The sequence below is a fragment of the Rhipicephalus sanguineus genome, chromosome 1 (assembly GCF_013339695.2).
Source record: "Rhipicephalus sanguineus isolate Rsan-2018 chromosome 1, BIME_Rsan_1.4, whole genome shotgun sequence".
Lineage (NCBI taxonomy): Eukaryota > Metazoa > Arthropoda > Arachnida > Ixodida > Ixodidae > Rhipicephalus > Rhipicephalus sanguineus.
Window position 1 is genome coordinate 57,396,747 of NC_051176.1, and position 26,076 is coordinate 57,422,822.

The window sequence follows — 26,076 nt, forward strand, 5'->3', positions numbered from 1 at the left end:
CAGCACGCACTTGCGTGCACTCTACATGCACGAACCAGCAGTAAGAGAAGCATGCTATCGTTCAAGCACACAAGTCTAAAAAGTCTTACTGCGATAGCCAGTCAGCCAGCTCTCCGAAGAGACAGTCAGCCCTCCCGATCTCTCTACCACCTGTACAGTGTTATTTACGATGCCACATTTCCTGACCGGGAATGCCAGCGATGAGGACAACGCTACGTTTTCGTCGTTGCCTCTATATAGGGGCAAGGTACGGCAACCGCGCATGTAGCGCAGGCGTTAAAATTGTGAAGTTGTAACCGTGTAATAGGATGTCTGCTCACTTTTCGGGACAGTATTGCTTTGTCCCGCGAATGGCATCCATAACGCACACATTCAGAGCTGCAAGTATATGCAATCTTCTTGGCCCTGCATAATTAGGATTGCAATATATCTGTACAGTGAAAAGCCAAAGTGACGGTCATCACATGACTACATAGAACATTCAGAAGCACTGAACATTAAGGAGCTTTTACACTCAGAAACAAACGAAAGTTTCTCTTTAATTGTACGTAAAACTATATTGACGCGATTTCACCCCTTGACGCATACAGGTATAAACATATATATATGAATAGATACCGAACTGACGTGTCGCGATCACACCGATTTCACGTCACATGTGCTATATGTGCAAGAAAAACAACTCACTCACTGGCACATTAAGTAAAAATAGATTTTAAAAAAAAACTTTCGCCTGTGACACAGAAACAAAAATAGCACGTACCTGGAAATAAACACGCTCGACCTTAATTAGTCGAGCACAAAACAAGTAAGACAGCGCAGAAACAACCCCTATTACAGCTATCTCAGTCCCACATCTGCTCTCACTGTCGTATTTTATGTGTATAAACAAAACGCCTAAAAGGACACAGTTATAACAAAGGCCAGCATCATCCACTTCCATTTTATCCACGTCGAGGAGAAAAAAAAAAGAGAAACCTAAAGGAAAGCCAAACTAGAATGCAGCCATCCCTCCCCTCCGGCCAAGTCGGTCCCTCTCGCTCGTTCTCCACTAGTATCCCCGACGTGCCGATAAAGAAGGCACAATTTTGCGCGCACACATCAGAGAGACGGAAGAGACCGGCGCATAGCGTCCATCGATAGTCACGCAACCGCAACGTCGAAGCCGGCGGTGCTGCACGCAGGGAAACCAGGCCGCGCAGCTGTGGCGGCAGCGACAGACGCGCATTGCGACAGGGCGCTGCATTTTTGCCGCGCCCGCCGGTGCGTGTAGTCGTAGTAGAGAGTGAGCGTCTCACTGAGAAGCATGGCAGCAGCGCACGTGCTCGACTACGTGCTCTACGCAGTGCTGATGGCACTGGGCGTGGCGCAGGGCATATACGTCTCGTGCCGCAAGCGCCACGGCCACGACGTGAGCCGCGAGGCCTTCCTGGGCGACCGCAGCCTGGGCGTGCTCCCGCTGGCCGTGTCCGTGCTCGTCTCCACCGCTTCGCCGCTCGGGCTGGTGGCCCTGACGGCGCACTTCTACGCCTACGGTCTACACCTCGCCTGGAACGTGCTGATCACTGTGGCGGCGGTGCGGCTCGTCGTGTACTGCGTCGTGCCCGTCTTCTACAGGCTCGGCGTCACCTCCGTCTTCGAGGCAAGCAATGTCAAGGGCTTCCCGCGCCCAGCAGGGCCCACGCGCGTTAGGGCGAAATGTTTACATGAGGACGATGGTGCTTGCGCCACGCCGTCGTGTCGACATGTAGAGCGCGTACTGCGAAAGGAATTGACGGCAAGATGAGACAATCGCCACGCGTACTCTTAACGTGTGTACAAGTTTAGAGTTTGTCCTGGCCGTTTCTTGCCGTATTTTCATAGCAGACGCTGTTTCAGGCCCCTATGTTGTCAGCGTTCCCTCCTAAAGTTGCGCAATGCCGTGTGCAGCCATCCACATGCGAGGCCTCAAAGGCCGTCGTTTGAAACTTTTGTCCTCGCCTTGTTTCCCACGTGCACCTGTTTTCAAAACAAACGCCACTGCGCCTGGCGATGTGCCCCGGCGAGTCGTATCATCGTCCCCACGTCGGCCACGCTGCTTTGCGATAAAGCTAATGGCCCATTCACTAAGCACGTCACGATTTACTTTCACGACTGCACCACCAAACGCTGCAGCCTTGGAAAACTGTCGCCGCAATCGCGGGTGCAGACTTCAAAGGGGCTTTAAAGCTGGCGCCAAATCGGCGGCTGCGCTGCCTGCTGACGCAAAGATGAACTACGTCTCGCGTCCCACGTTACTTGGCGCAATTTCACTGGTAGTACGTCTTTTAAAGCCACAGCTTTAAATTCGAAAATTGTTTCAATGCGTAAGCATTCTTTGGCGAGCTCCCCAGGAAAACCGCGTTTGTAAAGTCAACCCCTTGTTATTGAAAAGTAACTTGGTAATAAGACTATTTGTGACATTCGAATGTTAGAACATTGGAGATGTGGATTGTTGGCAACATCAGCGTGTTCTTCTGAAACATTTTTTTAATCACATAGGGATACATGCACCTCCTTCGTAAACACAAGGAAACGTGTATTTGCTATGGAGCCTTGCAGATATATTGCCTTCATAATTGTATTGTATTCGTCGAGGCAGCAACTACCCTGACGAAGACAAATCTATATTGTCGAAAACTTGGCTCCCTCTCTAGCAATTTTTCATCTATGGAAACAGATCATGGTATACAGACCAGATTATTTATACCCTCGCATCCACGTTTAGAGCAAGCGTACATGATCTTGATCCTAGCTATCATAAGTCGGCGCGGCCAGCGCTAGGGGCTGTGGGATTGGTTACTGATGGCGAGGCAGCACTCGCGGCCAGCACAGCCAGCAGGCGATAAGGACAGGCCGGGCATTATCGCAGTCATCCGTTGCATGTGATCAGCAAACCCCCACCAAAGATGGCTGCCGCTTGCAAGCGATGAAAATTCTGGTCTATAGTGAATAAGGAATCGAACCCACGATTTACCAAGCGTGTGGAGGCTCGAACCCTCGACCTCCGAAGTATATAAGAACTTGAACTCCGAATCTTACAAGTGTTCTGGGTATTCAGTCGATGTTCAGTAGGTGTCAAGCAGTGGTCAAGCGATGGTCAGTACCAAACAACGGAGATGAGGAAGCGGCACGATGCTTGAACATACTTACACAAATCCAGTAGAGGTTTCGCACATCTTTTTGATTTACTGCGATCTATAGTTCAGTTTGTGAATGCAGGCGTATGTACGCAACTCTCTAAATATACAATTGCGCTCTATCTTGAGCACAAGTGGTACCGTTAATAACTTTATCAAATGGACTTCAGAGACGTCACTAATAAGAACGAACAGCATGGTTTGCGGCAACATCTATGTATTAGTGACGAAACAATTTGTCATGCAAGCGTTAACGTCGGATAATTTCTTGACTTTCAGCGTTTTGCCGCCATGTAAGGACTAAGGACTCCTATTCCTTCCCTAGTACCTTGTCATTTCTATTAACGACGTTTCTGTGCAACCTCTTTCGGCAAAGAGTGTTTGACACTTGACCGGTTGATACGTGAACTTAAAAACGAAAATAACACGAGAAAGAAAATGATACACGCTTTGTGCTTCACCGCGAGCTATCACTTTTTACCGGCGATTTTCTCGTTAGTTGTTTAATACAGGATCACTGATTACATTATGTATCTTAAAAACAACGAAAAATCAGCTCTACCATCGTGCTAAGCTGCAGTGTGATATCAGTACTTGAGCATGTTGCACTGAAGGAAGCGTGATATTAGATCAGGTAGCTGACTGCACTCTTGTAATTGTAAATAAGAGGCCTTTTCTGCAACGTGGAAGTTTGTAGTTGTCGAAAAACAAAGTAATTAAAAAAGAGGATGACAAAGGATTACGGAGGAGGTCGATGACGCCAAGGATTTTTATGGTGTATGACCGCGACTGGTTTGCGCGTCGATTCTTAAGTCGGATTAAATCGCGTCTGACAAAAAATTTTCAACAAACCTTTTTGAAAACATTCTTAATGTTTTGTGTACAAAGGGCAAATCGGTTAGCGAGAGCAATAACAACGTCAGGAGGTCCAAATTAACCCCGAGGTCTCAAGTATGACGGGCCTAATAACCAAATTATGGCATTGAGATCTAGAACTACCTAATTTATTCATTAAGTGAAAATTATTTATAATTAATTTGAAGGCAGTAACGAAGCCTATCCCGACGCAAAGGTTCCACTTTCTGTACGATGTCATTATTGTTATTTATAAAGAGTTAAGCACAACAATCTCAAAGTATGGGATCACTATCTGTTCACAATAAACAAGTACATTTGCTAGTTAGGTATCGTTTAATGGACATTGTAAGACTTTGGATTAAATTCTAAGATTTTACGTTCTAAAACCACGATATGATTGATGATGAGAGACGTCGGATTAATTTCGTTCAGATTTCGGGTTTTCTTAACTTTTTCCTATAACTTTAGGCAGGCTAGCGCTTTAGCTTTCATGAATATGCTACCATTGCGGCGGGGAATCGAACCTGCGCCCTCGAATTCAGCTGCGCGACGTCATTGCCACTGGGCTGCCGCGTAAGGTGGCTTGTACAGAGATAAAGCTGAAAAATTCCAGTCATGCATCCAAGGCGTTGCGATAGATAAGTGAATCCTTGCAATCAGTTACACTTATAACTTGGTCTTCTTTCTATCAGCTTTTTTTTTTCTTTCCTCTATCGTCTATGGCTACACTGTTAAACTAGCCCTTTTCAACTAAGGAAATGTTTTAACTGGTAGTGATGGCACTTGCACTTCATGAGTAGAAATGTAGCTTGCGTACATATGTGTGACCCTCCTGGCCAATTATGGTCGAGCCTTACGGAGAAGCCTGCGATGCGAGCACGTAAGGTGTGAGCACGCCAGCCCGAAGCGATGTGTCGCACTTGCGCAGAGCTACCCCGCAGTGCATACAAGAGAGAGTTCAAATAACGTTATCAACAAAGTCGAGCGAGTCTTCATTCGTGCAGATAATGACAGCGATTCCCGATGAAAACGCCGGAAAACAACCCTCAAAAACACCATTGTCAATGGCGGTCGACATGACAATGCTGGCCCTTAGATGAGCACTACGTGTCCTTCGTGTGGTTGCTCTCCGCAGATGGCCATTATATCCATGGTTGTGCCGCTATCACAGCGATTGCTATCATGGAGGGCGGGCTCCAAGCTGTCAGCTATACAAGGAGAATAAAGTGATTAGGCGACAATAATTCCGCCAATGAGAAACAAAGATGCTCATTCTGGTGTTATGATGTTTTGGAAAATTATTTTGGAAAGAAAGAAGCCGTGAAAGTAATCGCCTACTTTCTTTTATGCATAAATACATACTTTATGGCGGCTATACGAGGTAGGCATATACTTGAGGAGAACTTCTTCTTGACCTAGTTGGTATTGCTTACTGCATGACATTCCGCCGCTAGTGAAAACAACACGCACAAGAAAGACACGAACACGACGACATGGGCGTCCGTGTCGCCCCATGTCGTCGTGTATCGTGTCTTTCTCGTGCGTGTTGTTTTCACTAGCGGCAGAATGTCATACAGTAGGTAGGCATCTCAAATCAACTACTCTTTTTATTTGCAAATATTATTTTGCTATTCAGTCGCCTTTTCTCTGTAGCGTGTACGATACTAGAACGTACACGTGTAGCTCGCCATTCTAAAGGTTTTGGATCTATTCGTGCTACATTCCTTCCTAAACGTTTACACTGTTCTTGTATTTCCCATGACACCGCCATAATACAGGAACAACTGTCGGAACGTCTGTTTCTCTCGCGTTCTGCACAGTGTGAAAGGAGCAGCTTTTATGTAGGTCACCTGTCGGACTCGTCACCCTCAACGAATATGTTCAAAATAAAGAATCGAACTATAAAATCTACATTGATTAACCTAGTTTAACAAGATGAATAGAAAACTTTATCCCATTAATCATACTTAGGTAGTTAAGTACGTGAGCTAGAGCTAAGCATAACTCGTGGCTTGTGTACATAAACCTTCTCACAAAATAAAAGGATAAAGCATGCTGTCATGTACTTTTTCTCTGTCTTTAATATTTCTTTTTTTTTGTAAACGGCCGATGCCTTTCAGAGATTTCCAGCGGCAGTTTAAGTGAGTGCATGTATCAAGCTTATCGTGCTCACTCAGACATCATCGAAGCGTACATCGCAAAAGAACTTGCTCTTGTACTAGAGAGTTCCTTTGCACGCAGTCAAGTGAGCTGCACTGAAGAGGCACTCGAGAATGTTGCTCGCCTTTGCGGTTTAGGAAGCCAAGCGAGGGCGTTCGCGATCGACTCTAGCATGATGTGCCTGGCAGTTCGACTGATCATTCGCGCTCAGAAAAAAAAAATAAAAGTAATAATTGCGATTAAGATGCCAATTCATTAGTCCGAAAGTTCGTCGATCAATCGCCGAGCCCTAAAGAATGTAAGCAGTCTCAGGACATTATAGCAGCTTCGCGCGAATGGGGATTTCTATCGTCGTGGCTTTTAAAGGCTTACGCCCGTATTCTCGAACAATGCTAGACTCGAAGCTCATTTTTCTTTCCACCGAGTTGAGGACAACGCAATCCTTCGACTGAATGAGACTCTGCACTTATGAAAAGTTTTCTTGAACGGTCATGAACAACAGTGACTATACGTCGATTGAGAGATGCTATCTGCTTTCTTGTGTGGAGTTTGCGTGTTCAGCGAAGTAACCTTCTGTATAAGACGGAGGTTATTCTCTAAGGAGGCTTTCTGACTACTTTGTCTCTTGCTTTGCAGTACATTCGAATGAGATACAACGCTTTTATTTCGCTGACGGCATGTGCAATCTACATCATTTTAACGGTGAGTTTACTCCTGTTTACGCGAACGATTGCGACCCGAATTGCTGTTTTGCTGAAAAGTGTAGTGTAGAACTGTTAGGGTAGCGCAGGCTATCTAGCTCCGGATACGGTAGAAAATTATTTTAATAATAATAAATTATTATTATTATTATTATTATTATTATTATTATTATTATTATTATTATTATTATTATTATTATTATTATTATTATTATTATTAGTGCTACTAATACTACTCCTATGAACGCTAGTTCTTAATCGGAAAAGGGATTTTACGCGTTCGTTTTCCAAGGAATACATGGGCAAATACAATATGTGCATTTTCGATAGAAGTAGCTAGAAAGAAAATAACAGCTTTTATGTCAATGTGATAGCGCCTTTTTAAATGACCGCTTCACTTGCTTAAAACTGTTGAACTCCGTCAGTTCTTGGAAGATATACAGGAACATGAATTGCACGTATATTTAGCTATTTTTGTAATATAATTAGTGTAAATACTCTATAGTCGGATACAGCTTAAGAAGTCCGGGGTGGCGCCGCCGAGACAACCTAAGCGCGGCAGTCGACCTCCTCCGCGACTAAAGAAAAAGACCCGCTCATGCACTCGGCAATGTTCTCCGAAGGCGGGGTCAGTAGCAGCCCGGCTCATGACGTCAGTCTGGAGTGCGCGCCCGTTGGTGAAGGCTTGTGTGCATCCGCCTTTGAGAAGGAAATGCCGCGAACATCTAAAGTATGCACAGTTCATTAGGTATTTAATCAGTCTAGCCTTATGGGGTTGCAAACCATGATCTTTATTATTCTCCTAATAATTCTATCAATTCTTGCCAGACTATTTTTAGACCAACAACCAGCAATTCAGTTATCAGATCACCATGCACTTTCACCGAGTCACATGTAAACGTTTCAAACTTTCTTCCCATCCGCAGCCTATAAATATGGGCTAACACTTCCATAGTTACTTGCAAACATGCAGCACTAGCTTCCCTCAGTTTTAAAGTTTATAGGCAGGTAAGCCATGGTATATCGAAGTGGCACTGTCTTCCAATGGCGAGCAGGTGGATCGAGACAGTGTTGTCAGCAAAAGAAATTATGTTCCTGAATTCGTCAGTGCGCTGAAATTGTCACATGGTCATAAAAGCGATGTGTATATGTAGGGCAGGTTTTCAATAAAAACCACTTGCTAGAGCGCTTCCGTCTGTGTGTCCGTGTGTCTTGCTTTAGTCCGTGTCCACTAGAGCTACCCTTCCAAGGTGTAACAGATTTGATAGTTCCTGGTTATACACCAGACTTGTTGTGCAGATTGCTTTTGTTTTGTACTTTGGTTAATAAACATGTCTATTTGATACATTTAACTTTAAATTTTTAAGGAATAATTACCTGCATGTCATCCCATGCGACTTGCCTGTATGCACTAATGCTGTGTACAAATTATGTCCTTGCGGATTTCTGCACAAAACGATCTCTTTTACTTTTTCTCTGATCACGTTGCATAGTTTTGATTGCCCAATACGTACCTCTGTATTGGTTTATGAAGGAGCTGCAAATTTGTATTTATAACTCATCAGTTGAGTTCATATGCGTGATCCGCAATGTCGAGTGCCTGGATTGTAAAAAAGCAAGCCAAAACAAAACCTAGGAAATTAAATTTCGCGGCAGTTCAGACCAGATTTTCCAACGCCAGTAAAGTTATAACGTACCAGTATCTGGTCGCAACCTTAATAGAGCGCAGCAAATTTTGTCTCGGCCATTAGTGCACCAGCATTTAATTCTACAAACAATAAGCAGAAAATTAGAATAGGCAAAGTTTTCCCTGCCCGAAAGAGAAAGTTGATCGATACAGAACGTTCATCTTTGACAAAGCTGGGAAGAATCACTCGAACTTGGAATGTGAGATAAGGAAGTAAAATCACGAAAAACAAAAACGGGGAGGAAGAGGAAAACAGAAAGGCGTATGTATGGTTTGGTAGAATGAGAATGGAAAGGTTAGAGAGAGGTACAGCGGAGGGAGGTGAAGAAATGTGCGGCGAATTCGTGCAAGCGTGACGGCGGCATCACTCAGTCAAAGTGTTCAAGTAAGCCAGTCATCCTCGAGACGCACAAAAATGGCTTCGCTGCTTTGTGGGTCGTTGCCCAATGACAGGAACGGGGTTCGAGTAGCACGGACAGCAGGGGATTGTCCAGTCATCGCAATGCTTTGGAGATTGATAGACTTTGTGATTCACTCACATCGGAGACAGGGACAGAATTTAAAAAAAAAGAACAATAAATCTAATGCAATCCCACGCATTGTTTGGAAATTTGTTTATGTTCTCGTTACTTCGTCTGTTTTTCCTTCTGTTTGCTTCGGTCAGAAAATGGCCCCGCCACGGTGGTCTAGTGGTTAAGGTGCTCGACTGCTGATCCGAAGGTCGCGGGATCGAATGCCGGCCGCGGCGGCTGCATTTTCGATGTAGGCGAAAATGTTTGAGGCCCGTGTACTTAGATTTAGGTGCATGTTACAGAACCCCAGGTGGTCGAAATTTCCGGAGCCCTCCATTACGACGTCCCTCATAATCATACATCGTGGTTTTGGGACATTAGATATTATTATTATTCGGTCAGCAAATGGATATCGAACATGAAATTTCCTTACAAAATGTAGTTCAACAAGGCTTGAGAAGGCATTGCCTTTAAAAACAAACACATACTCTACTCTATAGCAACCGTGCATAAAAATAGCAATTGTAGGCCGCTACGTCTCTTCAATGTATAGCATTGTACAGTGTAAATGATGCTTGATGAAATTCAGAGAAAAGACATAAGTTTTTGCTCATCCTTCTATATATTTCAGCAAAGCGTCGGCGCTGCCCTCATCTTCTCAGCTGCACTGACATCATCGACGAGTAAGTCCCTTATCCCCCTTATCTACTGGCACCTCAAATTATGTTTATTTCTTCCAGTATTTGGGATACCTGTCACAACAGCCAGCATCCTCTTCGGCCTAATGGGCACCTACTATGGCGCTGTTGTAAGTATATGATACTGGCACGCGTATACATCCGCCCACATCTTTCACTAGCGTGTGCGAGCGGCGACTTTTCTGGGCGTCAGCGCCATTGGACGGAGCCAAGTTGAAAACACGGGTAAGCGCATGCCCACAAATCGCGCTACGCTGTGGCCATCGTCTGCCAGGCTATTATTTTTTGAGGACGTCCCTCCATATCAACGCACTTCACACGAAGAGTCAGCGTGAGTAGGCGAATGGTTTTGCTCGAATTTTAAGTTCTGAAGATGAACGTTGCAGCAAGCAATCGAGGAAATAAAATTTAAAGATACACCAAACGAACCCACCCATGAGATAAGCTGAAGAACATGGTTCGCCTGAAACGCGCTATAGTATGGGTTGACGACCTTAAGAAAGAACAGCCCTAGTGTCTGATGGGCCCAGCTGAGCGAGCTTTGTGGGCATGCGCTTACCCTCGTCCTGTTTGCAACTCGCGGCTCCCTCATATGGCACTGACGCACAGAAAAGTTGCCGCTCGCGCACGCTAGTTAAATATTTGGGCGGCTGTACTTGTTTGTCTGTTGCCATGCGACCGGGTTTCACTAAGACATGTGTTATCATTCGCCGCAAACCGCCATTCAGCGTATCGGAATGTTCTCGAATGTTATCGACAATTTTAACCTATTGCCTGCGCAACACAAAAAACTGCGTACGTTCTGTAAATTGCACGAGCATCAGCGATAACGTTGGAGCGCACGATGACCCATAGATAAAAGCCGTCGTGCTTCACTGACGGTGTAGATTATCGACGATCGCGCTCTCCGCTATCACTGCACTGTGACTGCTATACTTGCATGCTTTGCTGGGCCTAGGTCCCCCCAATACAGAGTAGTCTTTATTTCATGGTGAGTTCTCTACGTGACACTACATACATTGTTTTACTTGTGTGCTTATTTGGGCCAGCAAAACATTGCCATGGGTTGTTTCAAAGAAGGAATATGGGTTTCAACCATGATTCAAAGTTCTCTTCAGCACAAACGTAATAATAAAAAAGAAGGCTTTCGTCACTTATGTTTAAAAAAGAACGACAATTAATGAAGTCGAACACGCATGAAAAATACCATGGGCACCGGGACATTGTGAAAATTAACTAAGCGTCGGCGAGGTACTTTTTTAGAGATACGCAAAGGCCTTGCAGCCCCTTGACAGCCGCAGAATTTCTATGTTGTCAATTGGAAGCATCACCTAAGAATTAGTTAACTGAATGTAACAAAACGTTCACCAGAAATAATAGAAATGCTGCTCCATGAGATGGAATTCCGTAAGAAAGGGTACGGAAAGGCGGTGTGAGCACACGCGCACACACATGCCCCTGCGCGCCAAAATAATTCCTTAAAAAGTAAATTCTTTTTACCATATTACTGTCCTAGACACCACGAATATCAGCGTAGCATGCAGTTAAGACGTCGTGTACGGTGTAGTTTTCCGTGTTTTCTGCAAGCTGCAGTTATGTATGGCAGCTTTGTACAGAGTGCAGTTACATGATCTTATTTCTATTATGGTTAAAGGGTCAGGTTCATGACATGGGGTCCGTAGAACACGACAACAAGGAAATATTGCTTGAAGTAGCACAGTTGCGGGTGCATAAGTCTTTTTTTCTGCTTTCGTGCAGTGCTGCGCTTCGTCCTGTACGAAATACGAACGTATTTTAACACATCCACGGATTTACATTTTTTACACATCCTGCATTCATCACATATAAGACCCGACAACTTATTTCGGTGGGCTACAGCATTTCATGCAATCTGAATCATTCCGTTGGCCGTCAAGTGGCGAACACCAAATTCTGATGTGTCGCACAAGAGAGGAGTACATTCAAATTTCCGGAAATCATTGCTGCCTTTGCAATGATCTCTGCAAAGGCAGCATCCCTAACATTCTCTATGTGCAGTACCACGAGCGGCAACCAGACGTTTTTCGAACATTCGTGGGGTAAGTGGTAAGTGGAATGTTAGTCAGGTTGTGAGTTGGGAAGCGTTGTCTCTTTGGCCGATATCACTACATTAAAAGCCGAGTGCGTTAAACGACCCACACCTTTGCGCAGGCTGGTCTGCGTGGTGTCGTGTGGACGGACTGCCTGCAGGCGCTGATCACCCTGCTGGCGCCACTGGTGGTAATCGGCAAAGTGGTCTACGACTCGATCGCCGGTACGCTACCCTTGCGCCCCTTGAACGACATCGACGTCACCGAGTACATACTGGAGTAAGCGGATTCTCTTCAGTGCCTCGTCATTTTGCAGCCGAGGAAGTCATAAAGAAAACGCTATCTTCATCCGTCGATAAGCATTGATAGAGGCAATCGTCAATTGTTTGGCCTACCTACAAAACAAGCTAAAAGCAGGAAAGAAAACAGCGCTCTTCACTCGTGAAACGAATTCTTGAACTATCCGTCGCGATCTAAACGTGCTGGAATATCGCCATTTCATTGCGCCAGATTCAGGTATACGTGCCACAGATCCGGAGGTGAGCTTAATTCAGTGCGTATAAATGCATTCTCTCATAGTAGAGGATACACTTCGACACCTGAAACAGCGCGTCACTATAATAATTCAAATAATCTAAAATATCATGCCTTACTCAGAGAAATCCTAATTAATGTTTAATTTCAGAAATTATAGGTACTAATTGAAGATGTTGTGCTATACGATTCGAGTATTCATTATCCGGCTGTCGACAAAAAAAAATAAAAAACTCGAGAAGTTGAGAACCACGCAACGTGCGACGGGACGAAACATGATAGGCGTAACACTAAGAGGCAAGAAGAGAGCACGGTGGATTAGACAAAGAGGCGTACCCGACATTCTAACTAACATTTGAAAAAAAAGTTCGACCTGGCCAGGACACGTAATGCGAAGGACATATAACCGATGGTCAGCTCAGAGCGACAGAAGGGATTCGAGTAAGTGGGAAACGTAGCAGAGGACAGCGGAGGTCTAAATGGAGTGACGAAACGAAGAAGTTCGCAGCCGTAAAACGAAATTAGCTGGAGCAAGATAGGCTAAACTGGAGATTAATGAAAGAGGCCTTCATCCCGCAGTGGACACACAATAGCACAAAAGTGATGATGATGATGATGATGAGGAGGATGATGACGACGTTTCGTCAGCTTGGGCACTGTGGGAGTGCACATTCGTCATTCATTTTCTCCTTTAAAGGCGCTCCAGTCATAACAAAGCACCGTTTATAACAAAGTAAACTTGTTCCGACGAGTTTCTTTATGACGGTTCAGGGTACCAGTTTCACAGTCAAATCACTCGAGATTGGACAATGCTGCCTTATTCCAACGCGTCATTGGAGAACGCGTCGGGTTTTGTGGAAAGTGAAACCTCTGTACGCGAGCCATTCAGTTTATTTGCACCCCCTTTCAACTGTGGCCTATAAGTATGAGAAAAAAAATTATCACAGCTCCGAACTAGTGGGGCCAAGCCTGAGGGGAGAGCGAGGCTCGATGGCCTTCCTTGTGTTACTATTTATTTTAAAGACGATAGTCATTCTTGGGGAACCCAAACGCAGAAATTTTGGTCTGTCTGTCTTTCTGTTTGTCTGTCTGTCACCCGATTCAGCCACCCGGCCAAAGTTGAACCACTTGCTTACCGCCCACCCATCTTGAACTGCTACGGCTGTTCATACTTGTGAACGTTGTCGATCAAAAGGTAAATATTACGCATATCTGAGGCGTAACATCACTAGGTCACTATTAGGTGGTGTGTTCCTTTAATAGAAAATACATATATACGCAATTCTAAAGACCCTAGTTTCTTAAGCTGTGCTGAAAATGCCGCTGCGCTGAAAATGCCATATGCGCGCTCTGCCACGGAGGAAGGAAACCCTCTGCACAAGCTCATGTTTCCTGACGTATTGCCAGATGGCGTCCATATTTCACGCAGCACCTCCTCTATCGTCTTTAGGCGGCATTTGCAACGGAGCACGCAGATACGCGGCCAGTTTTTTTTCTTACCTTCTTCACTTTCTCTCTCTTTCTTGTATCTCTTTTTATATCTGTTTTTTTTTATTTTTTTCTCTATCTATTTATCTCTTTCTATATTTCCTTCTTTATTCCATTTCTCTCTCTCTCTCTCTCTCTCTCTATATATATATATATATATATATATATATATATATATATATATATATATATATATATATATATATATATATATATATATATACCGAATTCTTTGAACGTCACTGGTGGACCAGCCTTCGTCAGAGTAACGCGAGAACATTTGATACATGGCTTTAAAAGCACTTTTCAAAAACACGTCAGCGCCATCTGCACTGATTGGAACAGCAATGCGCATCACACATTATCACGTGTTTTAAGAACAGAACAGAATGCGAATACAGACAGTAAGACATACAGATCGAATCTCTCCGATAATTGTGACGTGTACCGTGATTATGCGTAGTTAGAAGATGTACATATGCACAGGTGTAATGACAAGGCATGACAGTATAAGTACAATCTCAGTGTAACGAGGGTGATAAATGAGCGTACAATTCAAGCCACTGCAATAAGTAAAGGAAAAAAAGGGAAAAAAACTCGGCCCCCATGAAGCACGTTTGCTGAGTCTTTACGAAAGGAAAAAAGTAAACGCCTTAGGCAAAATAAAAACTCGGAAGCTATTGCGGGACAGTGTTCCAGTAGCCCCCAATTTGGCCAAAATAAGCAGTTCGCCTAGTTCTGTAATCCCAACTCCTAAAAAATTGCCGGAGGTAACCCAACAAAACGCCAACATAGTCAACCTTTCTGACGTTACTCTTCTCCCTGCGGAAGAAAGGGTTCTTTCTAAAGGCCTCAATTTCTGCCCAGCCTCTGGCGGCTTTGACGAATTTCAGTTGCTAAAGGATATAGAAAACTTCGCTCGGAATCTAAGACTAAAAGAATATTTTTATGACCATGCTAGCAACAAAGAGGATCGCCCGGCCATACCGTCCACGACACACTGGACGCCCGCCTCACAAAGGGACAAGTGCCTAGACCTATACATCAAAGCTGTTTCACGCGACGTGCTCGACACTTACAAGACACGTGGCCGGTTCCAGAGAAATCTTTCCGCCAGTGAATCTGATGCTCTTAGAAGCCTGAATGCACGCGATGACATTATCATAAAACCAGCGGACAAGGGTGGTTCGATTGTGATAATGAGTAAAGAAAATTACATAAAAGAAGCCGGAAGACAGTTATCTGACGCGACGTTTTACGAACAACTTCCCGCTGATCCTACTGCCGACTTTCTTGTCATCATAAAAGATACCATTAAAGCATTGGTGAAGAAGAAAAGGATCGACGATAAGACAGCACGCAGCCTCATTCCGCTTAGTCCCGTTGCCGGAAGATTTTACCTACTGCCTAAAATACACAAACCAGGAAACCCAGGCCGCCCCATTGTTTCGGGCATACAAACAATAAAGGAAAACATATCTCGTTACGTTGACAGTTTAATCAAATTTATTCCAGCCACATTCGCTTCCTTCGTTAAAGATACTAATGACTTTCTCAACGGCATAGCACACCTAACTGTTCCTGAAGGCTCGTTTCTGGTGACGATGGACGTCACTTCCCTCTATACTAATATCCCCCACAAGGATGGCATTCAGGCTGTTCTAGATTCGTATGAACACTTCCAATCTGACAAGCTGATTGACAGCTCAACCCTTGAAACCTTGCTGAAGTTAATTCTTGAGTTCAACAACTTCGAATTCAACGGTTCTCATTATGTACAAATAAGTGGAACATCGATGGGAACAAAGATAGGCCCTACCTACGCCAACGTCTTCATGGGAGTGCTCGAAGACGCGTTTCTTAAAAGTGTGCCACTAAAGCCTATGTATTTCAAACGCTACATCGATGATATATTTTTCATTTGGACACACAGTGAAAGAGAACTGCTTAACTTCATAGCGAAATTCAACCAGGCACACCCCACTATCACATTCTCGCATATTTACTCACCCTTGACTGTCGACTTCCTCGACGTCACGATTACCATTTCCCATGGACGCCTAAGTACTAAACTCTTTCAAAAGCCAACTTATAATCATCAATTTCTTCATTTTGAAAGCAGCCACGTGCGCCATTGGAAGATTGGCATCCCATATAGCCAGGCACAGCGCTTTAGGCGCATATGCTCTGAAGAGCAGGATTTTAATTCTTGTTGTCAGGAGCTCAAGAAGAAACTTCTCAAACGAAAATATCCGGAGAAAATTATCGACGATGCTATACACCGAGCTGCAGAACGCGACCAGATGGACAGTTTAAAAGGTAGCAGAAAGGCCAGCGTGTCGCAGTCTGCTAATTTGGCGCTAACACATTCGGCGTCCATCCCCAAGGTTGGAGGCATACTTCGTAAACATTATAACATACTTACCAAAAGCGACAGACTAAAAGCCGTTTTTCCTGAGCCTCCTCGTGTCGTGTACAGACGCTCGAAAAACATAGGTGACATTCTTACGTCGTCTAAAATTGTCACCGCTAATCATACCGGTTGCAGCCGCTGCAACAAACCACGGTGTAAAGTTTGTCCTCATATAACACCTTCAATCACTGCCACCAGTACATCAAACCAATTCACATTTACACTTAGAGGAAGTTTCAACTGTGATTCATCTAACGTAGTGTACCTCCTTGAGTGTGGCACCTGCCACATGCAAAACATAGGGCAGACGGAAACACCATTCAGAATCCGGTTCAACAATCACAGATCGCATGCCAAATCACAACCAAACCTTCCACTATCAAAACATGTCAACATGCCGGGCCACTCATTTAACAACCTCAAAGTGACGATACTAGAATCTGGATTCCGCACTAGCCATGACCGTGAGCTTCGTGAATCGCACCTGATTCATAAATTTAACACTCTCTCCTCTGGAATCAACGAAAGCAAAGAAAAACTAACTTGTCTAGCGCTAGACTAAGAATGAAGATGCGCTTGTTGCACAGTGTAGCGCCTGTATCGCCTGTATCGCGCCTTCTTGGTCTTTTATTTCGTTTTAATGGGTTGTTTTTTTTTCCTTTTTTTTCGTTTTTCTCCTTTTTTTCCTTTTTTCCCCTTTTTTTCCTTTTTTTCCTTTTTTTCCTTTACTTATTGCAATGGCTTGAATTGTACGCTCATTTATCACCCTCGTTACACTGAGATTGTACTTATACTGTCATGCCTTGTCATTACACCTGGGCATATGTATATCGCTTACTCTTTCTTCCTCTCTCCAGCCACCTGAATTGCTTAAAGAGCTTCGCTTTAAAAAAAAAAAAAAACAGCGGTTGACAGTGAGACACAGTGTGCTGCGAATTATTCTTGTCTAATTGAATTCCCAATGGGGGGAGGGCAGCGTCAGCATCGACTTGACCAAGGAAGAGAACGTGTTGTCCTGCCTCGTGGGAGGCGCGGCGTCTTTCCTCTACCGGCTGGGATTTGACCAGATGGTTCTGCAGAGATACCTCGCCTCGAGAAACCTCAGAGCTGCCCAGAGGTTCGTGCAAATAAATATTTTAATAAATCTCATCAACAACTTCCTAAGCTGATTACGCGTAGATACTACATGATCCAAAGTTCCCCGTCAACGAAGGGTAAATATGTACAGTATTTTACGTTCGACTGGGACACCGCGTTAGTAATAAAGCCACTATGATAGCTGAAACATCCGTTCGCCTTTGTCGGAAAGGAGTGGACGCTAATGTATAATCAACTGGAAGTAATACCGTTTTCCAATGAAACGCGAACAGGGGAGCGTGTACCCAAGCGTATAAGTAGGTGTACTGTGCGCGCTGCCGGCCAGTCACCGCACTTAGAGACAGGCGTAACCATCCACGGTTTCCACGCAGGGTTGGAGGGTCCTAGCACTGCTACGATAGCTTTGTTTTTAAATGCGCAAGGAATTTCTATTCCGACTAAACGAAAGAAGTGTCCGTTCCTCTGTCACGTAAGATGATCGTCGCCATACAGAAATACATTTAAAAATCGAAATAGGCTTCCTTGGCAGTGCTGGATTTGAACATAGGCCCCAACGCTCCTAAGGCGAGAGTCTTAACCACTGGGCTACCCAATCACGCCTGCAGGATGTGCATATATGTGAACCATATGTGAATTAGTTATACACGGGGTGCAAAACAAACATAAATGGACAACACTTTCTATGAACGCTTCGCTGAATTTCGTGGTAGTAAAATAAAAGTGCTCTGCAGGACAACATGTAAAGCCGATACGAAGGATTACGCACCAGGAAAATTCGAACTTTGCGAAAATTTGATTCCAAACACGCCTTTCGGTGATCGCGGGATGGGCCTGCCATGGGGCCGTGCGATATGCTGACGGATGCCGGAAGAAGATGAAAGACGCTCAAGAACAGCGTTAGCGTCTTTCAATAACAGTCTACGCTTGCGCATCACTTAGACGACTCCCAAAAGAGATTCTTCGTGGCGATTTGGTAACCTCATTTGGTTTAATGTCTTTCTTTTCGTCCAGCTGAAAGAAAGTGAACAAAACAGAAGCATAAGCTTTGGCATGCAGTATATTCACCATCACAGTGAATATACGCATATGTCCGCATGTGTGCGTGACTTTAAATAGCGGTGCCACAGAAACGTAAAGCGCTTATATATGAGGCCGTTTGGATGATATGGAAATTACATTAAATTGCGTTCCTCTGCCTGTTAATTCTTCTGTCACCTTGCAGGACTGCCATAGTCGGAGTATGGTTTTCTGCACTGTACTACCTGGTGCTAATGGCAGGAGCTGTCGCCCTAATATATCGGTTTCGTGACTGCGATCCGATGCTGTCAAAATCAATATCAACCCTGGACCAGGTAAACGAACTCGCGTTCCACACGCACACCTATAATAACTATGTACCGATGCCTATAGATAAGTGGCTTGTACAATTTATCTCGATTATTTGCTGCAGATCCTCCCTTATTATGTCAAGAAAGAGCTGGCGCCTGTGTTGGGATTTTCTGGCATATTTTTGGCCGGGGTAGTGAGCTCCTCTACAAGGTGAGTCGTCACACGACGCATGCAAGCACCCTCGTCATAAATAAAAGTACACACACACACACACACACACACACACACACACACACACACACACACATATATATATATATATATATATATATATATATATATATATTATATATATATATATATATATATATATATATATATATATATATATATGTGACGCTATGAATGAGAGACGTCCAGCGGCTCAGACGCCATACTTTTATTCCATTCACGCGCACTTCTTCCTCGTCGGCATCTACCAGCCATCCCTGCATGCCTGCTTACGTCACAGGATTCCCCCTCCCCCCGGAAGAATGCGCGAGTTACGAACAACAAAGCATGAACAAGCAGTCTTAGAAGCAAAAAATGTCGAAATGCGCAGTAGTTCCATGTCACCATGAGGTTCCGTTAACTCGCACAAAAGACTTCACAGAAGAGGCCAGCAGTCCGGGGATATCAAGGAGAGCTCTGGTGGGCGAGGCTGGCTGTTGCGTTCTGGACAACACATGTGCACCTTGCACGTGGAAACTGGTGTTGATACATCTTGTATTCTGGCGAGGAATGAGCGAGGTTGTAACGGCTTGGAGCACCAGCGGCTCGAATTTCGTAGGTGTCGCTTTCTTTGTCGTGAGTGGTACACATGCGTCGCTACCAGTTCGCGTATTCGTTGACCGAGACTGAAGGGGCGATCTCTGTGTCCTTCCGGAATACAGGATGTGGTTTTGCGCCTCTTTGGTCGTTTTCTGTCCTGTTGTCTGAGTAGCTTTGGCCGCAGGCAGAGTCGTGATCTTTGCTGGAGAAAACTTGCTTGACGTTCCCTCTTGCGAAAATGTCTTGATTTTCTTGAATTTGATGTCTTGTTTGTCTTGACACCTTGAATTTGTCGTCGCTTCAGTTGACTCGCTTGTAAACGTCTTCCTTTAAGCCGTGACTGTTGTTTCGATGTCTGTAGTTGTCCTTGTCGGACAACATGTCGCTTAACCTGGCTGATTTGCTTGGGCTTGTCTCGTTGATGTTGCGGCCGATGTTGCTGATGTGGCATTCTTTTCAGAACATGACTTTCCTTTTCGTCGTGAGTGAATGCAGAATTCAATGGGTCGTTGGTGCACAAAGGGCTAATGCTTGGCGGGTCGGGCTTTGATGGTGGTATGTCAGAATGATTAGAAAGCTTCTCACAGGGTTCCACGACGCCTTTAACTACGAATGCTTCTGGCAGTTGGCCGCGTGCGAGGTTCGATGCATCTGAGCCTTCGGGATTGCTTCGACTCTCGCGTATGTGGGTGCTGATCAATCGTGAGGGTGACTCAACATTGCTTCTCCTTTCAAGTGGGTGAGCATTAGACGACGATACCGCAGCAGAGATGTCTTGGTTAGGTTCCGGTTGCGAATACTGGTAACACTTCGTAAGTGTTGAATTAAAACCTTGTGGCGAAAGTGACTGGGTATCTTCCCGATGCGTCAGCTGCTCCATCCTAACCTCAGCGTGCTTATGAGGCGGGCAGTGAACATTATGAGCAATCGAAAAGCCAAGTGACGGAAAACCAGGTGGCGGGCCACGGATGCGAGGTGAGGAACCACGTGCATCGGGTACGTCAGTAACACCTCGAGTGCTGTAATGCTGTGACGGCTGAGAAAAGGCCGATTTTTCTGCACATGGGAAACCTGGTGGAAAGCTGGGTCTTTGAGGTAAAGGACCTGGATGTCTTTTAGTGAACGAATGCTTTAACTTGTTGCTTGGAAATTCAAAGGTCGTGCTCGTCGTCGTTTGACTATGATGGTAGCTACGAAGGGGATGCTTGTTACTGCGACGACAGAGTTGAAATGTCCCGAGTTGGTGGGTAATAGGCGAGTCTTCATGGTATTCTTTAAAACGAACGATCATTTCTTCTTTGATTTTCTTCCAAGATTCTTCGTTCTGAAAGATGTGTGTGAGGTAAAATTTGAAAGCCTCACCGGTGACGTAGTCGTTAAAGTTGGCGACCATGTCCCGTTCCGTCCATGATGCAGCGGTAGCGTGGCGTTCAAAGAGGTTGAACCAGTCCTCTACGGGTCCATCGTCCGCTGATCCGGCGTACTGTGGGATGTGAAGGTCTGTTGCTGATGCCGTCATGATGCTGGGCGTTGTGTGCAGCTAGGATCTGCTTCGGTGGTCCGTGTATGGTCAGGGCGTCTTGTTGAGAACTTCGATGATGACGTGCGGCTGATGAAGTGGCTGCTAGGTCTTCATCCTGTCGACTTGTGTGACGCTATGAATGAGAGACGTCCAGCGGCTCAGACGCCATACTTTTATTCCATTCACGCGCACTTCTTCCTCGTCGGCATCTACCAGCCATCCCTGCATGCCTGCTTACGTCACATATATATATATATCTTTATATATATATATATATATCTTTATATATATATATATATATATATATATATATATATATATATATATATATATATATATATATATATATATATATATATATATATATATATATGAACCACAACCGGCTTATTCACATCTTGTCAAGTGTCAAATATAGGTTCACGATCAGATAGGATGGATAAGGTTAAGGGAGGGACATGGCGAAAAGACTAGATGAAAACAAAGCAAGAATATAGCATATGCCTTCGTAAGCATAGACAAATTTTCGGCATATCAGCGTATGTCATTTTCTAGAAATTTTATTTCTGCCTGCGTTAAATGCAACGAGGGTGTGCTGATGCATTCCTCTTTTGCAGCTATGACGAAAAGGGCTTCTTTTGCCTCTCTGGTATGCTTACGAAGGCATATGCCATATATTCTTGCCTTGTTTTCATGTAGTTTTTTTGCTATGTCCACCCTTCATCTGATCCATCCCATCTGATTGTTAACCTACATTTTGACACTTTGCAAGATGTGATTAAACTAGTTGTGAGTTTGCGCACCACCTGTCCTGTAGTCCCTGTCGCGTAATCCGAAGTGCAACAAGAAATCATGAAGGAAATCCGTCACCGAGCGGACATGATAGCGCCTTTAGAAATTTACTGGCAAATGAGATGTTGCCAATTTTCAATCGATGTGGCGCCTTATTATATTTCAGTGCCGTTTCATCCATCATCAACTCGCAAGCTGCCGTCTTGTACGTGGACGTGTTTTCCCAGTACTTCCCAATAAAAGAAAAGTGGGCTTCCAGGGCCACAAAGGGACTTGGTAAGCCCGCTCTACCGCAAAGCTTACCTCACATATTATTGCACAGTGAGAGTCAGCCCTGCAGTTTCGGAGAGTTAACCTCTTAAGGGGTCGTGTCCGCTATGAACGATGCTTTCATTGCGTTTGCCTTCACCTGTCACTATAGCCCCGTTATACTCACTGAAATAGCATTTGAATGCGCACTTCCTTCACCAGCACAAATGAAGTCACCGACTTCGCTTCCTTATTTATTACTCCAGACCTACATTAATTATGTCAACTTAGTTTCGCCCCTTCCCAAGTGCCAGATCCTACTTTCTGGACAAAGAAAGAAAGAAAGAAAGAAAGAAAGAAAGAAAGAAAGAAAGAAAGAAAGAAAGAAAGAAAGAAAGAAAGAAAGAAGTGACATTTACAGGAAATCGCGAGACAGGCAACCATATGAACAGTTACTGTGCTTTCGTAACTGGCTCTTTCTTACAAATGCTCATTTTCAGCCTTTGCATCAGGCATAGTTATGACTGCTTACAGCCTGGCGGTTCCTTTCATTGGCTCTACGATGAGAGTAAGTACACGATGTCGAAATGCGCGATATTAGAAATGTGGACGACCATCTCCGAGTGTTAACAGTGCCAAAAAAAATTAATCTTAGAAGTACATTTTTGATGATCAGCGACAAATGTTGCGTCACAGGCCACGAACTGGTACTTCACATTAAACGTCTTAACTTTAACTTAACTTCTGTAATGCTGAAAAGACGACAAAATTCGGGGTTCGTTAATTTCAACATGCCGAGGGATGGCGAGAGGTTGACCATGTTGGAATCTGTTACGATAGATGCATTTTGTAATTTTGTTTCCTTGGCCGGCAAGCCGGACAGAGTCTATTACAGGAATATAACAGATGAAAGTTATAGTTGTACTGCTTCTAAAACACTTCCGAATTGGCAGCAGGCCACTCCAGCAATTCCGTTCAGAGTTTTAGCATGGTGTAGTTGAGCGGGCCCAACGGCTGCAATGCGCGCCCCGTCGTGCGAGCTGGCTGTAGTTCACTGGGTAATTCGCACTATTCCGCGAAGATTTTACATTCATACGTTCATGCTCACTAATAGACACAAATAATACAACGCTCCTTGCCCCACATTTTTACAAACAATTAGAGTACAAAATGCAATAAGAGAAGCTAGATGCGTACATGCTTCGTCTTTTTGAACCGATCTCTTCTTTGGTTTTGGCATTTGCTGAGTGTGTTTGCTGCATGTTTTTCCTCGCCCTGTACTGGGTCAATAATAAACTGCCCCGGTGTTCGCAAAATTCATATTACGCTGGAAACGTTTGTTAGAAAACATGCCCGCCAACCGAAGTGGCGGAGTGCTGAAACTCTTTGCCTCCATTCACATAGCTATATTTAGAAAAAAAAAGAGAGAGACAAAACAGCACGGGTACGTAGTAATAGCTAGAAACGGTTCATTATCCAAGAGCTCGAAATCGTACAGTGCCAGAAAACAGGGTCAGAAAACACGAGGGACAAGGAAGGAGGATGAGGGCGATAACATGACGCGGTTCGCTGAACAAATTAGCCTAACAACCCGATTTCACTCGACAATAATTTTTTTTCCTAGAAACCCCAAACTATATACGGCCCCCTTCTTTTATTTTCTTTTCCTGTCCATTCCACTTAGTAAAGGAAACAACGTGGACCACCAAACAAACCTAGTAGCGAAGCATGGTATAGCTCGAAATAACAGAAAACAACTCGATGATTATGTATAAACAAGCCAATATCTGACCACATATTATTTGCCATGACGCTTTTTGGTACGGCTTGACAGGAAAAGGCAATGAACTGGCTATGAACTCTGCACAGATAGCTAAAAGTATCGTGCAGTGTTAACAGCAGTTGTGGTTGCATTGACTGTAGCTAGTTCTTTCGAAGAGAGGTCACGTTCGATATTCAGGCTACTCAAGAGCCAGCGATGCGTTTTGTGCTTATTTTGCGGCGATGCTGCATTGTCGATGAGGGCGGAAGGCATGGGGAGGGATGGCGTGAACTTTTTTCCGAGCTCTCTTTTAAGTAGCACAATTTGTTGGCAGATCTTCGTGCTGATCAACAGTGCCGTGACGGGCCCCTTCGTCGGCCTCCTCGTGCTCGCAATTCTGTTCCCTTTCGCCAACTCCAAGGTGAGAATCAAAATTGTTTGGCATATCTTGATGTCCGAGCTGCCGAAACTTAGCGAAAATGGCGCGATAACGAAGGACACATCCCCGCATATCCATTAGACAGTAGAGCATAGTAACAAAAAAGTCTTACTTTTGGCAAGGCGCAGTGAACGATCGAGTGACGAGGCAAATTAGAAGGAAAACATGCGTGCTTTCTTCGCCTCTTCCCTCGTACTGCATGCCTTGTCAAAATAATACTCAAAACCGACACGTACAGTTTATTGATATTCGCTATAGTATAAACTGGCGTCCGTGAAGCAGTGCGAAGCCAGCGATGCCGCTGACTGTAGAGATAAATAAATACGCAACAGCGATCATTGGGTACCTCCCACATACCGACGGTGCGCCAGCAGAAAAAATGAACGACTGGCGGGCAAATCGCACCGCGATCGAAAAGCAAGTCCTCTCTGGCCGATGTTTTCTCTGTCGTGGAAGACACGAGGCAATAATTTTATGTTTGCGCTTTCTCCTCATTCAATGATCTGAGAAGATTCAAGGGAAAGCGTCAGTTCGACTCGACACTTTCTTGCTAGTTTAGGATACTAAGCACATCATCAGGTACCGCTTTTTACTGGCTTTTTGTATAGTCTCCACGCAAATTCTATAGGGAGCGTGTATAGCTTCTTCGAGAGCAGCAAATCTTTTTTTCTTCATACACATTTAGGCGCGCGCTTTGTCCCACGTGTCCTGTTGCTACTCCTGCGTGCCTGTGTCATGACACAAAACAAACGCGCTTTGGTTTTTTGCACCAACGTTCACAATCGCGTATATCGACCTAACATCTCTCGCGCGCGTTTACTCTCCTCTGCAGGGAGCTGGAGCTGCGACGTGTCTGACCATTGCCTTCCAGCTATGGCACATGATCGGTAGACTGCGCAGCGGCATCCTTCCTCATCGCATGCCGGTAACGTTGGACTACTGTCCCGACAATACGACGGCTGGATTCGATACAACCGAGTATCCGTCAAACACGACGGACTCTGCAGGGTATGTCCCCATTCATTCATTCTGCCGCCGTCGCGCTAAAATGTATTAAAGTTAAAGCTCGATCTAACGAAACCCGATTTAACGAAGTTTTCTCCAGAAATAACTGAGTAAAGAAAGCAAAGATTTCCTTTCAGTTCTCTGCAGAGACGGGTTTTTCTTCGAGCCTGCGCCCTAACGCTATTGCATTAAAACGTCCAGGCTACTCAGGGCCCTACAGCTTTAGTGTGACGAGGCTGCACGCCGCGCCCATGGATGGAGCAATGGACTCGGCAGTCGGTAGCGCTCTTACGTGCCGGATGGTGCTACGGGCGGCGGTGGTTGGTTTCGTGATTTCACGGCGCTGATTGTCCCCTCGCAGCTTTCTGGCTCGGCCTGCTCGCGCGATCACTTCATTCGTTCTCCGCGTCTCCGCATATCGTTCGCCCGTCATTGCTTCACGTAACCGTCTTTCTGGCTTGCATCGCCTGGACATGGTGCCCCCTATGTGCGGGCGACATGGGGGGGGCTCCATGTCAGGGCCCCCTTTGGGCCGCCCTCGCGGACTTTTCACATGCACAAGAGTAGATTGCTGGCAAGAACAATGACCTGGTAGTACGTTACAATTTTAGATTTCGAAGAGCCGAAAATTCCTTTTCTTCCCCATTTAATGAATTCATTCGAGCGTCCCCATCACTTCGTTAGAACGAGTGTCAACTGTATATTTATATGCATCGATGGTGACTGACATCTGGTTTTTGTTGTTTCGTCTCCCTTAAATATCCATCGCGACGCTGTGCGGTTTTTCCCGCA

General features: G+C 44.8%; 1 protein-coding gene across 1 annotated transcript in view; it reads left to right on the top strand.

Annotated features, from left to right (window-relative positions):
* Positions 1-1,306: 1,306 nt before the first annotated feature.
* The window catches only part of LOC119391073 (sodium-coupled monocarboxylate transporter 2-like), a 25,251-nt gene continuing 481 nt past the window's right edge, over positions 1,307-26,076 (top strand). Inside the window, exons 1-12 of the mRNA XM_049416106.1 lie at positions 1,307-1,642; positions 6,813-6,878; positions 9,708-9,759; positions 9,817-9,884; positions 11,965-12,122; positions 17,255-17,395; positions 18,599-18,728; positions 18,827-18,915; positions 21,996-22,105; positions 22,579-22,646; positions 24,175-24,261; positions 25,112-25,287. Of these exons, the coding sequence (XP_049272063.1) occupies positions 1,307-1,642; positions 6,813-6,878; positions 9,708-9,759; positions 9,817-9,884; positions 11,965-12,122; positions 17,255-17,395; positions 18,599-18,728; positions 18,827-18,915; positions 21,996-22,105; positions 22,579-22,646; positions 24,175-24,261; positions 25,112-25,287 (1,481 nt within the window). The remainder of the gene's footprint in view (positions 1,643-6,812; positions 6,879-9,707; positions 9,760-9,816; positions 9,885-11,964; positions 12,123-17,254; positions 17,396-18,598; positions 18,729-18,826; positions 18,916-21,995; positions 22,106-22,578; positions 22,647-24,174; positions 24,262-25,111; positions 25,288-26,076) is intronic.